Genomic DNA, 12,925 nt, shown 5'->3' on the forward strand with positions numbered 1-12,925 from the left:
AACCTCTGAACACCCCAACTTGGGGTGCCCGGTGAAGAATCCTAGCAGAGGATCCTTTGAATCCCTACTCGATTGCATTACATTCAGTTCTACGTGGTTCTACCCTGTCAAGGCCAATACAGAAGACCTGTTCTAGGAAAGCTTTTGGCTTGATCTTGCCCTATTATTTCAGTTACAAGTTAGAGCATTTTTGCTTACAAGGAAAAAAAAATGCATCAACTTTTTTTTTTTCTATTTGCTATACATTGTCATTGATTTTGTTGCTAAATGTGTACAGTAAAATGTGGATCTGGCTTGGCTGTTAATCTGTGTGAAGTTCTAACTTAACTTTTCCTACAATCACTTATTTGGTTCGTTACAAAGAGTGACTCTGTTAGCCTCCTCGTGTGTTTGTTGTTGTGGTTATTTTTTTAAAAACATCTTTACTGGCAACAGCTATTGTAATACTATAAAAGCATTAATAACCACTTAGTGTAAAAAATAAAATTTTTCATAATTCTGCTAGTCTGATGTAAATTCTTACTTTTTTGTGTACTGTATGTGTATTTTAACTTATTTTAGGACTTTTTTGACACAGGTGGGATCACATTCATATAGCTTTGCAATTTGCTTTATTTACCTAACAAAGTAAGGTAAATACTTGGATTTCTGTCTGTGTTCTTTTTAAGGGCTAAATAGCACTTTTTTTGTTGGTGGTGATATTAATTTAGTCAATCAGTTCCTTTTGATTGGGTAGTTTTCATTTTTTCTATAAGAAACAGTGCTATAATGAGCATCCTTATTCATAAATCTTTCCATATTTTGGAAGTTTTCTTCCTGCTGTAATATGAGTATCTAGCAGTAGAATTCCAGGGTCAAAGGCTATATACACTTTAAAATGTTAATAGATGTTTCCAAATTACCCCTTAAATTATTGTACCAATTTGTAGACTCCCCAATAATGTAAGAGTATGCAGTTCTCTACATAGTACAAAACATGAATAGTTTGTTTTTATTTTTCCTGATTTTCCTGCCCAATATCAGGTTTTCCATTTCACATTTATGTCTACAAAAGTTAGAGATAGTTTAATTTTATGGGAAACTAATTCATATTTTTTGCAGTGCTTTTAAATTTAGCACCAGGATAAAATTATGTTGGATGTTTTTCATGGAAACTGTTAGATGGTTAACTCTTCCTTGCTCGTAATTCTGATACATATTGAGTGTGATGAATCAGTATTTTAGAAGTTAGACTTGGTATAAATATTGGGACTGTTTGAAAATTAAAACCTCTGCATTAGAAGTTGCAGTCTGACAGTTCACTTGGCTGTATCTGCCCCAGAGATATTTCCCTCATAGTTTAAGAACTAGTTGCTAATGCTTACAAATGGTTTCATGTAAAACCAGATTTCTGGTTTTTTTGGAAAATAAAATTTTGGACAATAATGGATTATATGCATGTAAATAATGGACTGGAACTGCATAGTTGCTATTCTTTTTAGACAAGTAAGTTGTCTCCAATTTTCCACAGTTTCCGCCATTCTTTAATATATTACACCAGGCCTACTTCACCAGGCCTATAGGAATAACATGCAGATTTGTGGACAAATAAAAATATAAAGGTAAGTACGGAAAGAAATTCCCTTTTTCTCTAATATCAAGGCATCATAAAATTCCCTGCTTTATTGGGTTTTCTGGTACATTCATCAGCTTAGAAAGGTGGTAAGAAATAGAAGCAGTAAACATCTCAAACTGATTTTTTTCCCAAACTTCTCCCAGGAAACCACTCCACTGGCTGGTGAAAAAGACGATGACTGGAAAGTTTATGATTCCTGGAGTTCCGCTATCTTACGCTGCAATTTCTTTAGGTCTTTCTGTACTTTATATTTTTCTAAATCCATCTTTGTTTTCTGTATTCGTTGGAGGGAGTTGAGAGAGTCATGAATTGATTTAAATCCTGGAAGAGGATATGAAAATAGGTATATTGAAGCTAAACAAAGCATTGGGTCTTTAAAAAAAATTTTAACAAAAGTTACTAGTCAGCAGTCCTGCCACAATCAATCATTGTTTAATTCAAAGCATATTAAATTCCATTAAGACCAGTCTAAACATGGTCTAAATATGTATAATAATCTTTTTCTTATAATGTCATCAGAATGCATTCGCAACCGTGTTTCAACTAGTATCTGGCTTCATTGTGAAATTTCAATTCTTGTCCTTCCTCTCCATCCCCAATAGATTGCATAATGAAATAATTCTATATATCAAGAGAGAAATTGAAAATATTTTCTTTCTGTCCACTTTGACAAGAAATTTGGATGATCTCTTTTTTACTCTTGTTACAAAATTGAAGGTAAAGGCCACAGATGAGATTTTAAACCTTCTCTGAAAGCAACCTCTTTGAAGGACTTAAGGAATGGTCCCTTGCCAGCTGCTCCCCCACGCCTGCCCCCAGCACTTTGTGTCTCTGTTATACCAAAATCCAGCCACTCAGGACCACAGCCTACCAGACCTCAAGATTCTTATGGTACAGCCCATTGCTTATTCACTGGAGGCTTTCACATAGTCATTTCTCAACACATTTTTGTTAAAGGCATAAAAGCAAACCATTAATTGGGAGTCCCCATTTGTTAAGCTCTCACTTGGTAAAACACAGAAACATATAGATTACAAATTACTCTTCAGTTCATACTGGGATTGTACTAACAGAATGAGTAAATTCCATCTTTAATGGGTAAATAGCAAGCAGAGCCCTAAAAGTTGGGTCAGTTAAATTGGGGTTGCCTCTCATACAGGAACCTTCTGATTCCTGGTAATTCTCAAAATTGTGGCTCGAGGCAGATGGCTGCTCTGCTACACCTATCCCCGCATCCTTCCTTATGACAAATTAGATGAGCCTTTCAAATTAATCCTCTTTGATGTTAGCTCAGCTTGACACTGCTGCCATTAGCCTCCTTAAGAAGAAAAGCAGTCATTATGCTGGACTCTGCTCACTCATTTCTCTCTCTTGACTTCTAAAGGTCAGGTCTCCAGTTTGACAACTGTCCAGGCTCATTACCTGCAGTTCAATGGGGGACATCTGACCTAGACTCTTAATTTCATGATATAACTACAAGTCAGGTCTTGATGATCTCTGAGGATTTTGCAGGTCTGACAATGTTATGATTCTATGATCTTAAGGACTGAAAAATAAATCTCACAGCAATGGCAACTTGTGACCCTGCAACCTATGAATGAGAAGCTAAATTTGCATATTTACCTTCCCTCCGGTGATATGCCGACATTCTATGGGTTATTTAGGAAAGTCGGATGAAATACACAGGATGTCACTTGACTAATGACAAGATTGCTCCCTGGCCATTAGCTTAAAGTAGAAAACCCTGAAGGATTGGACAAGAAAGGGCTGATGTTCTTGACTCAGTTAAAGGTACCTGCTCACCTGATTGGTATTCATCCTGCATTTTCTCTAATTCATCCCAGATGTGCTTTTCCAGTTGGCTCATCTTCTTGGACAGTTTATTTTCTGTATGCTTTATTTTGTTTAAATCTGCTTCATACTTCTCTGTGTTAATGAAATTCTCTAACTTGGTTGAAAGCTTCAGTAATTTTTCTTCCATGTTTTTTTCAGACATATCCTACAAAATAGGTCATGTGATAAAACTGCTGAAAACCTTTGTGGATTTGAATTTTATCTTAGAGAATGCGTTTTAACAAGTTTGCTTTCCTGTGATAAACATGAGTTTCCAAACCAGGTTCCCTTAGATCTAAAGCTATTCACAAGCGTAAGTTAATTCCTTGATTTGGCCTTGTTCATTTGCAGTTTCTGAAATTCTACATGCTATGGGAGAAGAGAAAGGGCTGTGGTCCTTGTGAAATGCCTGGAGAAATAGGCATTGTAGCATTTAAAGAAGTGTTGCCAAGGAAGGCATTTTACATCCTGCTTCACTTGAGCTCCTGGGACATTCTCCTAAGTATTAGAGGTTCTTATTCCCTGAGTTTCCTATCTCCATGTGGACAGGCTTCAGGCAGAACAGTGGCTCTCCATCTCTGCTTTCTATTAGAATCACCTGGCCCATTATCCTCCCCCTCAACCCCACCCTACCCCTACACACAATTCTGATTTAATGGGGCTGTGTTGAACCCAGGAGTCGATGGCATTTACAAGCTCCCCAGGTGATTCTAACATGCAGCAGAGTGGGGCTGCAGAGGCAGCCTGAGACAAACGAGCTTCTTTGCTCCTCCTCACTCCCCTGCAGGGAAGAGAGAAATGCGGTGGGTTCCATTCTCTCTTCCTTGTGATCGGCGCCTTCTGCCCGCAGATGACCGGGTGCTCACCTAGTGCCGCCTAGAACCGGTGGAGGAGTCTTGCCTAAACCCGGAGCAGAACCAGCGGGCCTGCTTGGCTGCAGGTCGGACCACACGTCCTTCAACAGCCGTATCAGTGATAAAGCTGTAACGCTGACCTCCCTTTCTGGGACTCCTGCCTCCGTCCATGTCAACAAGCTCAGGTTGAGTAACGGGAGCGTCCTTTCCCGAGCTGCCGAAAGCCGCTCTCCTGAAGTTCCAGAATCGTCTTATTTGAATCACCTGCAAGGTTGGCCGTGCAGCTCTCCCGTCCGGGCTCAGCAGCGTGGCCGGCATTGCTGGTTGGAGAAGCGAGTCTGCGATGGATTTCCTATATGTGCCTGTCGCCTCACCCCGAAGCTTGGGGGTGTCTCTGCAAGGTCTGCCCTGGAGAAGGAGTTTTGAAAAAAACCTCCTCTGATGTACCAGTGGCTCTCCAGAGAGGTAAAAACGACTTAAGGCAGTTTTCCCGGAGCAGATCCCCAGGGAAGGCTCTGGAGGGTCTGATGCTTCAGCTCTGGGTTGGGACCAGGAATCTGTACTTTAAAAAGCTCTCTTTGTGTTATTCTGGTACAGGGAGAGATACCAGGAGGCGTGGGAGTGCACAGAACTGGGGAGTAGCAGGCAGGCCTCTGGACTCCTATTCCAGTGCTAAAAAGTCTGGCGCTGAAGGCTGAAGGCTGAGTAACTGAGGCGCTGAAGGTTACTGTGAGGTTTCAAGCGAGGCTCTCGAGACCCAGACTCACCGCTCACATCTAGACAGGGGATAACAGAGCCCTTACCAGCTTCTCCTGCAGGAGGGCCAGACACTGGTTTGCACGGCTGAGCTGCTCTTGTTCGTATTTGATGACCTGGTTTTCTGTCCGTTTTTGATGGTTCTCCATTTCCTCATACAGATTCAGTGAAAGGGAATTAAATCTAGGGGGGAAAGTAGTTTGTTCTATTTTAATAAGTAAATTTATGCATAAAACCAACATTTATTGAAAACTCTGCATCTTTTGATGATGAGGGTCCATGTGCCCAGCAAACACTTAGGGGTGATGGAGGGTGGGTAAGGGAGCACACACTGGGTCCCTGCTGACAGCACCCCTTTGCACAGCCTGAAACACACGTACACACACACACACAGAAAGGTCTGTGCCATCTCCTGTCAGTGCCCAGGCCGTAGTGTGTGTGCGCAGAAGAATTACTTCAACAAGTCACTTGGTGTTAGTATAGCATGGTATTAGTCTATGGCAGAGGTTAGCTGTCGTCTATGCGGTCGCACAGAGTCGGACACGACTGAGGCGACTTGGCAGCAGCAGAGGTTAGCAGACCACCTTTTCTCTAAAAGGTTACATAGTAAATATTTCAGGCTTTTCAGGCCGTTCGGTCTCCCTTGCAACCATTTGTCTGCCCGCCCAGTGGGAAAGCAGCCCCACATGATACAAATTATAGGCTTTTTTCCAAAATAAATGATGAGCAAATGAGGTGGCTATCATCTAATGACACTTTATGTACACTGAAATTTAAATTTCATGTGATATCATGAAGTATACCTTTTCCTTTAAAAAAATGATTAGAAAGTGTAAAAGCCATTCTTAGCTATGGGCAGACTGGCGAAGGGCAGTAGTTGGCCAAATCTTTTCTCTGCTAGGCTCACTGTGAAGCTGAGGAGGTGCTGGGCAAGAGAGGACAGTCAGAGGGAGAAACGGGGAAGGGAGAAGGGAGGAGACCGAAAGGACTTTGGGAAGCCGAATGTCCAAGGGAGATGCTCCTCGGTGATCATCTCTGCTTCCGGCAAACCTTCAGTGAAGTCCCTGCGTGTCACCAATGGATCTCTGAGTGGATTCTTTATTCTTTTCAGGGGTGGGGGGTGGATTTAGAGAGATGCTGAGTTACTCAAGTGGGGCAAAATCAGAAACATCAAGAAGCGTGCAGGAAGGAACTGCTCACATCAAGTCAATGCACAATAGGACTGTTAAATAACAGAATCAAGGATTTAAACAGAAGTAGATGTCATTGTTGCTGTTGTTCAGCCCCTAAGTCATGTCCGACTCTTTGCAACTCCAAGGACTGTAGCACACCGGGATTCACTGCCTTCACTATCTCCCAACATTTGCTAAAATTAAAAGGACTGGAATCATGTACATCAGTTTGAAAATTCACTGCAGAGTGGCTGAGAGTTTGAGAGGGGAGTCCTCATCTGAAATGATTAAGAGGGGTGATGGGGCCTGGGAAGTGGTTTCTGAAGATGTTTTCTGCTTGTGATTTGCTCATGATAAGATGTCACGTTCGAATTCTGTTTAGGCTAAATATTAGATCGCAGGAAAAGGGCATGTCATTTGTTATTGAAAATATTCAGACTACCTTAAACTGTGGGGTTACTTGAAATAATAGTTGCTCTAATGGTTTCAGGAAAAGTTACATGCAGCTAATTTGGTGTGTGACATTTATCACTGGAAATTGCCTAAGGCATGCCAGACGTGTACCTTATTGCATGCTTCTTTAGCTTTCCTGAAAAAGTGTTTGGACTATCAGTTGGAAAAGATGATATTAGGTCATTTCCATTTTTATGTGGACTCGGGGTCAGTTAGCAATGTCTGGACACGTTTTTGGTTGTTATGAATGGGAGGTGCTACTGAGCCATGGTGGGTAAACATCCTACTGTGAACAGGGCAGCCTCATAACAAAGAATTATCCTTCCAAAATGCTAATAGTGCCAAGGTTGAGAAACTCAGATTTGGATGATGAAATTCAGAAATGGAAAAGGGAGTTACTTTTTCAGGACTTATATTTGTTGTAGGGTAATAGCTAAATTCTGGTCTCCATCTTTCTGAATTAATGCTTTTTGATACAGAGAGGAATATTTTTCAGATAGAAAGCGTCAGCATAGAAACTTATCCTTGATGTGGGTAAGTTTCTCAATAGTGAAGAAGATGAAGTTGATTATTCTTCCTGTTCTTAGTTTAAGCTTGCTTTTTAAACACTTGTGCTGCTGGCTAATGACAGATGTTGGATCTCAGATAAATCAGCCCCCCAGTGGATAGGTGGACAATCCCTGTTTAGCCAACTGCTGCCTCTGTCTGGAACACTCTTCCTGAGAATATACCATGGCTCCTGCCCTAATTTCATTTATATTTATATTCAAGCACAACCTTATCCCAGAAAATTTTCTTGACACTCCCTATTCCTTTACCCTTCTTTATTTTTCTTCAAAATGCTCATCATCACATGATACATATGTAGCTCTTCGCCACTAGAAAGTGAAGGCAAGAACTTTGTTTTGTTCATGGCTGTGAACCATGCCTGGGATATAGAAATGCTCAGTTAAGCAGAGGCTGAATAAATGATTTATCCTTTCTCATTGAATACATTTTATTAGGGCTGTTAACAAATAGCAAATCATAGACATGTCAAGCTATTTAGAGACCTAATCTTTGATTTTCATCTTCCCTTCTCTCTCGTGAAAGGATTAATTGTGATGGTTAAGTGGGAGAGTATATCCCCAGATAAAGAAGATAGCTTTACCATCAAGAATCCGTCCTTCAGTTCTCACCTTCACTGTGTAAATAAATGAGAACATTTGCTCTCATCAGTAATAAAATATTAAAATCCCTCTGAAAATCAAGGAGCCATTAAATGTACCTAGGTAATATCTCTGGAAGGACATGGCAGTAATTGAAATTCTGAAATTAAAATAAACCATAAAGAATGAATTACTTTTTATGATCTTATCACAAGGTTTTGCCTGTAACTGGAAACTCACTTTCCTGGTAACAGAGGTCAGATCCTGTCTATTGTTAGCTTATTAAAATAGAAAGGCATTATTTAAAAGCATTCTCCCTGAAAGGTAAAAAGGATAAAAATAGTGGTTTATATAAGTGTTTTCCTTTCTTTTGACTTTTCCGTAACATAATGGACATGATTTGCCATATAAGAATTATTGTTCTGTTAATTATAGAACATACAGGTATAATCTCAATAGGATGAATTTATCTTAGATGACACACTTTAGTTCTCAAATTCTCTACATCACCGGTTATGGGAATATTTTGATCAGATGTAGTTACATAGGTGAGTAGGTAGATAGACAGATGGAGTGATAGGTAACTTTTTCTTTCCTTTTCCTTAAATCATAAATCAGACTTTTAAATTACAGCCAGAGACCTCACTAGCACAAACATGAGATAAAGGCTGATTTTGAACATTTTTTCACACTGATAGAATCAGGTTAAAATGCACACCAAAGGCAATTATAAGGGAAAAAGTCACAAAAGAGCAAAAGAAAATTTAATGGGGCTCTCTAGACACCATGAGAGCCCAGTGTAGAGAGGGGTGGGTGTGTGTGTGCGTGTGTGTGCACAGGCGTGCTCCCTCACATCTGAGTCTTGGTGACCCCATGAAGTGTAGCCTGCTAGGCTCCTCTGTCCATGGGATTATCCTGGCAAGAATACTGGAGTAGGCTGCCATTTCCTCCTCCAAGGGATTTCCCAACTCAGGGATCGAAACTTCACCTCCTGTGTCTCCAGTGTTGGCAGGCAGATTCTTAACCACTGAACCACCTGGGAAACCCATGGCTGTGGTGAGAGTGAATGGTGAGGTCAGAGAGTGGAGCTTGGAACAAATATCCCAGTGACCTCCTTGCATGTGACATACATAAATGAGGAATTAGCTCCATCCTGGGCGAGTTTTACCAGCTCTCTCATGTCTCAAACCCAGTGGTCTTGCATCCAACAATCTGTTGAATGAACTATTTTAGAAGACATAAATATTTTGAATTCTTGAAAGCTGTTACTATTACCAGGCTTTTGAGAATTCAGATGGTGGCTTTAACTACGTGAGAATATAGAAAAATTTAGTGCTGTTTGGTGGGTTATAAACATAGAAGATGTTTTCATTTTTTGTATCTGAATAAGTCCTTTAGATTAGGTACTATTGTTTCTTTAGAGATTGAGTCTAAGAATCTAAGTTTCATGTCACAAACAAGAAATAAATTTCAAGAAACTTCTGAACTAAATTTATACCAATAGTGAGTGAATGAAAGTCGCTTAGCTATGTCCAACTCTTTGCGACCCCATGGACTATACAGTCCATGGAATTCTCCAGGCCAGAACACTGGAGTGGGTAGCCTTCCCCTTCTCCAGGGGATCTTCCCGACCCAAGGAGTGAACCCAGGTCTCCTGCATAGCAGGTGGATTCTTTACCAGCTCAACCACAGGGGAAGCCCTTTATACCAATAACCTCAAATTAATTTCTTCTCAGCGTTCTATGGTTTTTAATGAGTGACACTAGTTAAAAAGAAATTTCAGCTTCACTCTGATAGAAAGACTTCTGTTTATTGTTTCTTACAAATTGTACTTGAGTTTAAATTCCAGTATCTTCATAGGCTCAGACCATCAGTTTTGAGCACCTGATCATTCCCTTTCCTAAATTTCAGTAGCACAGTTCAGTTCAGTCGCTCAATCACATATGACTCTGCAACCCCATGGACTGCGACACGCCAGGCCTCCCTGTCCATCACCAACTCCTAAGCTTGCTCAAAGTCACGTCCATTGAGTCAGTGATGCCATCTAACCATCTCATCCTCTTTCATCCTCTTCTCCTCCTGCCCTCAATCTTTCCCAGCATCAGGATCTTTTCTAATCAGTCAGTTCTTTGAATCAGGTGGCCAAAGTATTGGAGTTTCAGCTTCAACATCAGTCTTTCCAATGAATATTCAGGACTGATCTCCTTTAGGATGGACTGGTTAGATCTCCTTGCAGTCCAAGGGACTCTCAAGAGTCTTCTCCAACACCACAGTTCAAAAGCATCAATTCTTCTGTGCTCAGCTTTCTTCATAGTCCAACTCTCACATCTACACATGACTACCAGGAAAACCATAGCCTTGACTAGACGGTCCTTTGTTGGCAGAGTAATGTCTCTGCTTTTTAAAGTGCTGTCTAGGTTGGTCATAGCACAGTTAGTTTACTATAATATGTGAAGTTATGAGATGGAAGCATCACAGATTGATACAAATAACCTGAGATTTGGAGTCAGACACTTTCTTACTGTGTGACTTTGGGCAAATTATTTAATCTCCATGACTATGAGTTACCTTGTGTTTGAAATGAAGATGAGGCCCAGCTGGCGGAGCTGAGTGCACATGAGCTGCATGAGCAGTTAGTGATTGGTGAGGGCGTGGTGGGGGGGGGCGGGTGGTGGTGGTTTAGTGACTAAGTTGCGTCCAACTCTTTATGACCCCATGGACTGTAGCCTGCCAGGCTGCTCTGTCCATGGGATTTTCCCAGGCAAGAATACTGGAGTGGGTTGCCATTTCCTTCTCCAGGGGATCTTCCCAACTCAGAGATCGAAGCGACGTCTCCTTCTTGGCAGGCAGATTCTTTACCATGTGAACCACCTGGGAAGCCCTTAGTGATTGGTAGGCATTTATACATGACAATATTTATTATTTCTGCCTACTGATGATATATTTCATTTAATATCTCAACTTTCACTTTACCTATTAATGAGCTTTTTACTTATTTGTGTGTTTTCTCCCCTACTGTCTATGGTCATGATTGTATCTTTGGATTTTCCAAAGCACAGCTTAAGTATTATAGATGCTCAACACATTCCTTCGTTCACCGGTTTCTATTTGTACCTAAATGTGCTGGGTGCTGAGGATACGAAGACGAATGAGACAGGTCCTTGCTCTGATTTGGTTTCTACCGTGGCAGCACCTTCAAAGCTGTGTAGTAAGACTTGACTCTAGGCATTTGCTTCATTGGCCAAATGCTTTTTCTTCTAATTCACTATCAACTGAACAGCAGCAGCAGCAAGAGCTATCGAGGGCATGCTGCCTCTGCTCGCCGCTTGTTGAAGGGCAGCCGCAGTTCATGATGCCTGAGGCTTGCTCTGTAAGCACTCGGTTGTTGGCTGAGGATGCTTCTTAGCTGACCATCTGACTAAGGCCCTTCTGGAAAGAGGAGGCTCAGTGCAGAGGTCCAGATGACACAGCTTGTGTGTCTCCTTTGTCAGATCAGATGATTACTTCTGTGCCAAAGCACAGAACTCACTAGAAAACTCCCAGACAATATTCTGGCTTTTAAGTTGAATATATTAATAAAATATGTTCCGTCTACCATCAAACTTGAATTTGTTAAAATTTCTAAATGGGAAAAATTGCCAGTTAAACTTCCCCTTTAATGTTATTAAAAGCTTTTAGTCTCTTTGTTCAGAAACAGTTTTCTTTTTTCTTAAAAAAGTAAAGCAAATACTATACTCCACCCACTTAGCTTTGAGAAGTGCTCTGATTGAAATAAAAAGCCCTACCCACCTCACTTTCTCTTTGAACAGAATACTTTGTAATATATAGCTCAAAGGGTCAATATCCTTAATGTGAATGAATCCTACTAGTAGATAAGAAAGTGTTGAAAATAAATGGTAAAAAATGGGCAATTCACAGAAATTCAAAGGGTGAAGGGAATGCAAATGAAAGAAAGAGATGCTATTTTTCACCCTTTAATTGGCAAATATTAAAAAGAATACACAGTGTGAATAAGAATGCACAGAAATAAGAATAAGAACGCACAGAAATAAGAATAAGAATGCACAGAAATAAGAATGGCCCTTCTCAGGCATTGCTGGTATGAGTAAATAGCTACAACATTTTTAGAAATAAATTTATAGAAATTAATACAAACATAAACTCTGACCTAGGAATTTTGTCTATAGGAATAAAAGTACCTATATCTAAGGAAATTTAAGGATATACATACAATAATTTTTGTTTGTATAAACTGGAAAAGATCTATTTATCAGTTGAATTATTTATGGCATATCTATAAGTTAAAATATGCAGCTGTGAAAATAATGCTAGAGTAATATTCAGTGATTTAGAGAGATACCAACATATACTGAAAAAAAAAGTTATTGAGTAATGCATATAGGATTTATTTTAAAAACCCATGTTCTCTCATATGTAATCTATGCTAAATACATATTATATAGTATATATATAAAATCTCCCTTTTCTGCTACATATTTGTATCAACAAGGGGGAAAGGGAGGAAAAATACATTCCTGGTGTTCACACTGGTTACATTAGGAAGCCTGAATGGTGACCTCTATTTTTATCTTTACCTTATTTTATTTGTTACAGTGATACATACTACTTTTTAATTTAAAAAATAAGTGGAGAAATTTTAAATAAGTCTATTGTGTAATTGAATTATAGACTAATAAGTATTTGCCTGGGGAAAAATCTGGCTTATAAATTATTAAGTACTGTAATACTAATGAAATTTTAAGACTTCATTATTTCAAGTGGGAAAGGATTCCAGTTTATACTATTACAAAAGTGTCCAGATTCAGATTTAACTATTTAGGTGATTTGTCTATAAGCCGATTTCCCACAGGACTGAAGGTGGAAAAAGTAGGCAACACCATGAGTGAAGCAGTCATCCCTAGATCTCAAACATTTACTTTTCCCCTCTTTTCAGTTTATTAGTATTCTTGACCGCTTTAAGCCAGTCTTCCACTCCAGATAAGAAGTTCCTTTTTTCCCCAAATAAAATCCATCCTTAAACTGTACTTCTAGAAACAGTTTACTTTTCTATTTCTCCTATGGACACTTTATCCT

At 39.8% G+C, this 12,925-nt stretch overlaps 1 protein-coding gene across 1 annotated transcript in view; it reads right to left on the reverse strand.

Annotated features, from left to right (window-relative positions):
* The window catches only part of FAM81B (family with sequence similarity 81 member B), a 53,529-nt gene continuing 42,251 nt past the window's right edge, over positions 1,648–12,925 (reverse strand). The window contains exons 8-10 of the mRNA XM_005683438.2: positions 5,106–5,241; positions 3,419–3,614; positions 1,648–1,936 (exon numbers count right to left, since the gene is read on the reverse strand). Coding sequence (XP_005683495.1) covers positions 1,803–1,936; positions 3,419–3,614; positions 5,106–5,241 — 466 coding nt within the window. The 3' untranslated portion in view covers positions 1,648–1,802. The remainder of the gene's footprint in view (positions 1,937–3,418; positions 3,615–5,105; positions 5,242–12,925) is intronic.

The sequence above is a fragment of the Capra hircus genome, chromosome 7, assembly GCF_001704415.2.
Source record: "Capra hircus breed San Clemente chromosome 7, ASM170441v1, whole genome shotgun sequence".
NCBI lineage: Eukaryota > Metazoa > Chordata > Mammalia > Artiodactyla > Bovidae > Capra > Capra hircus.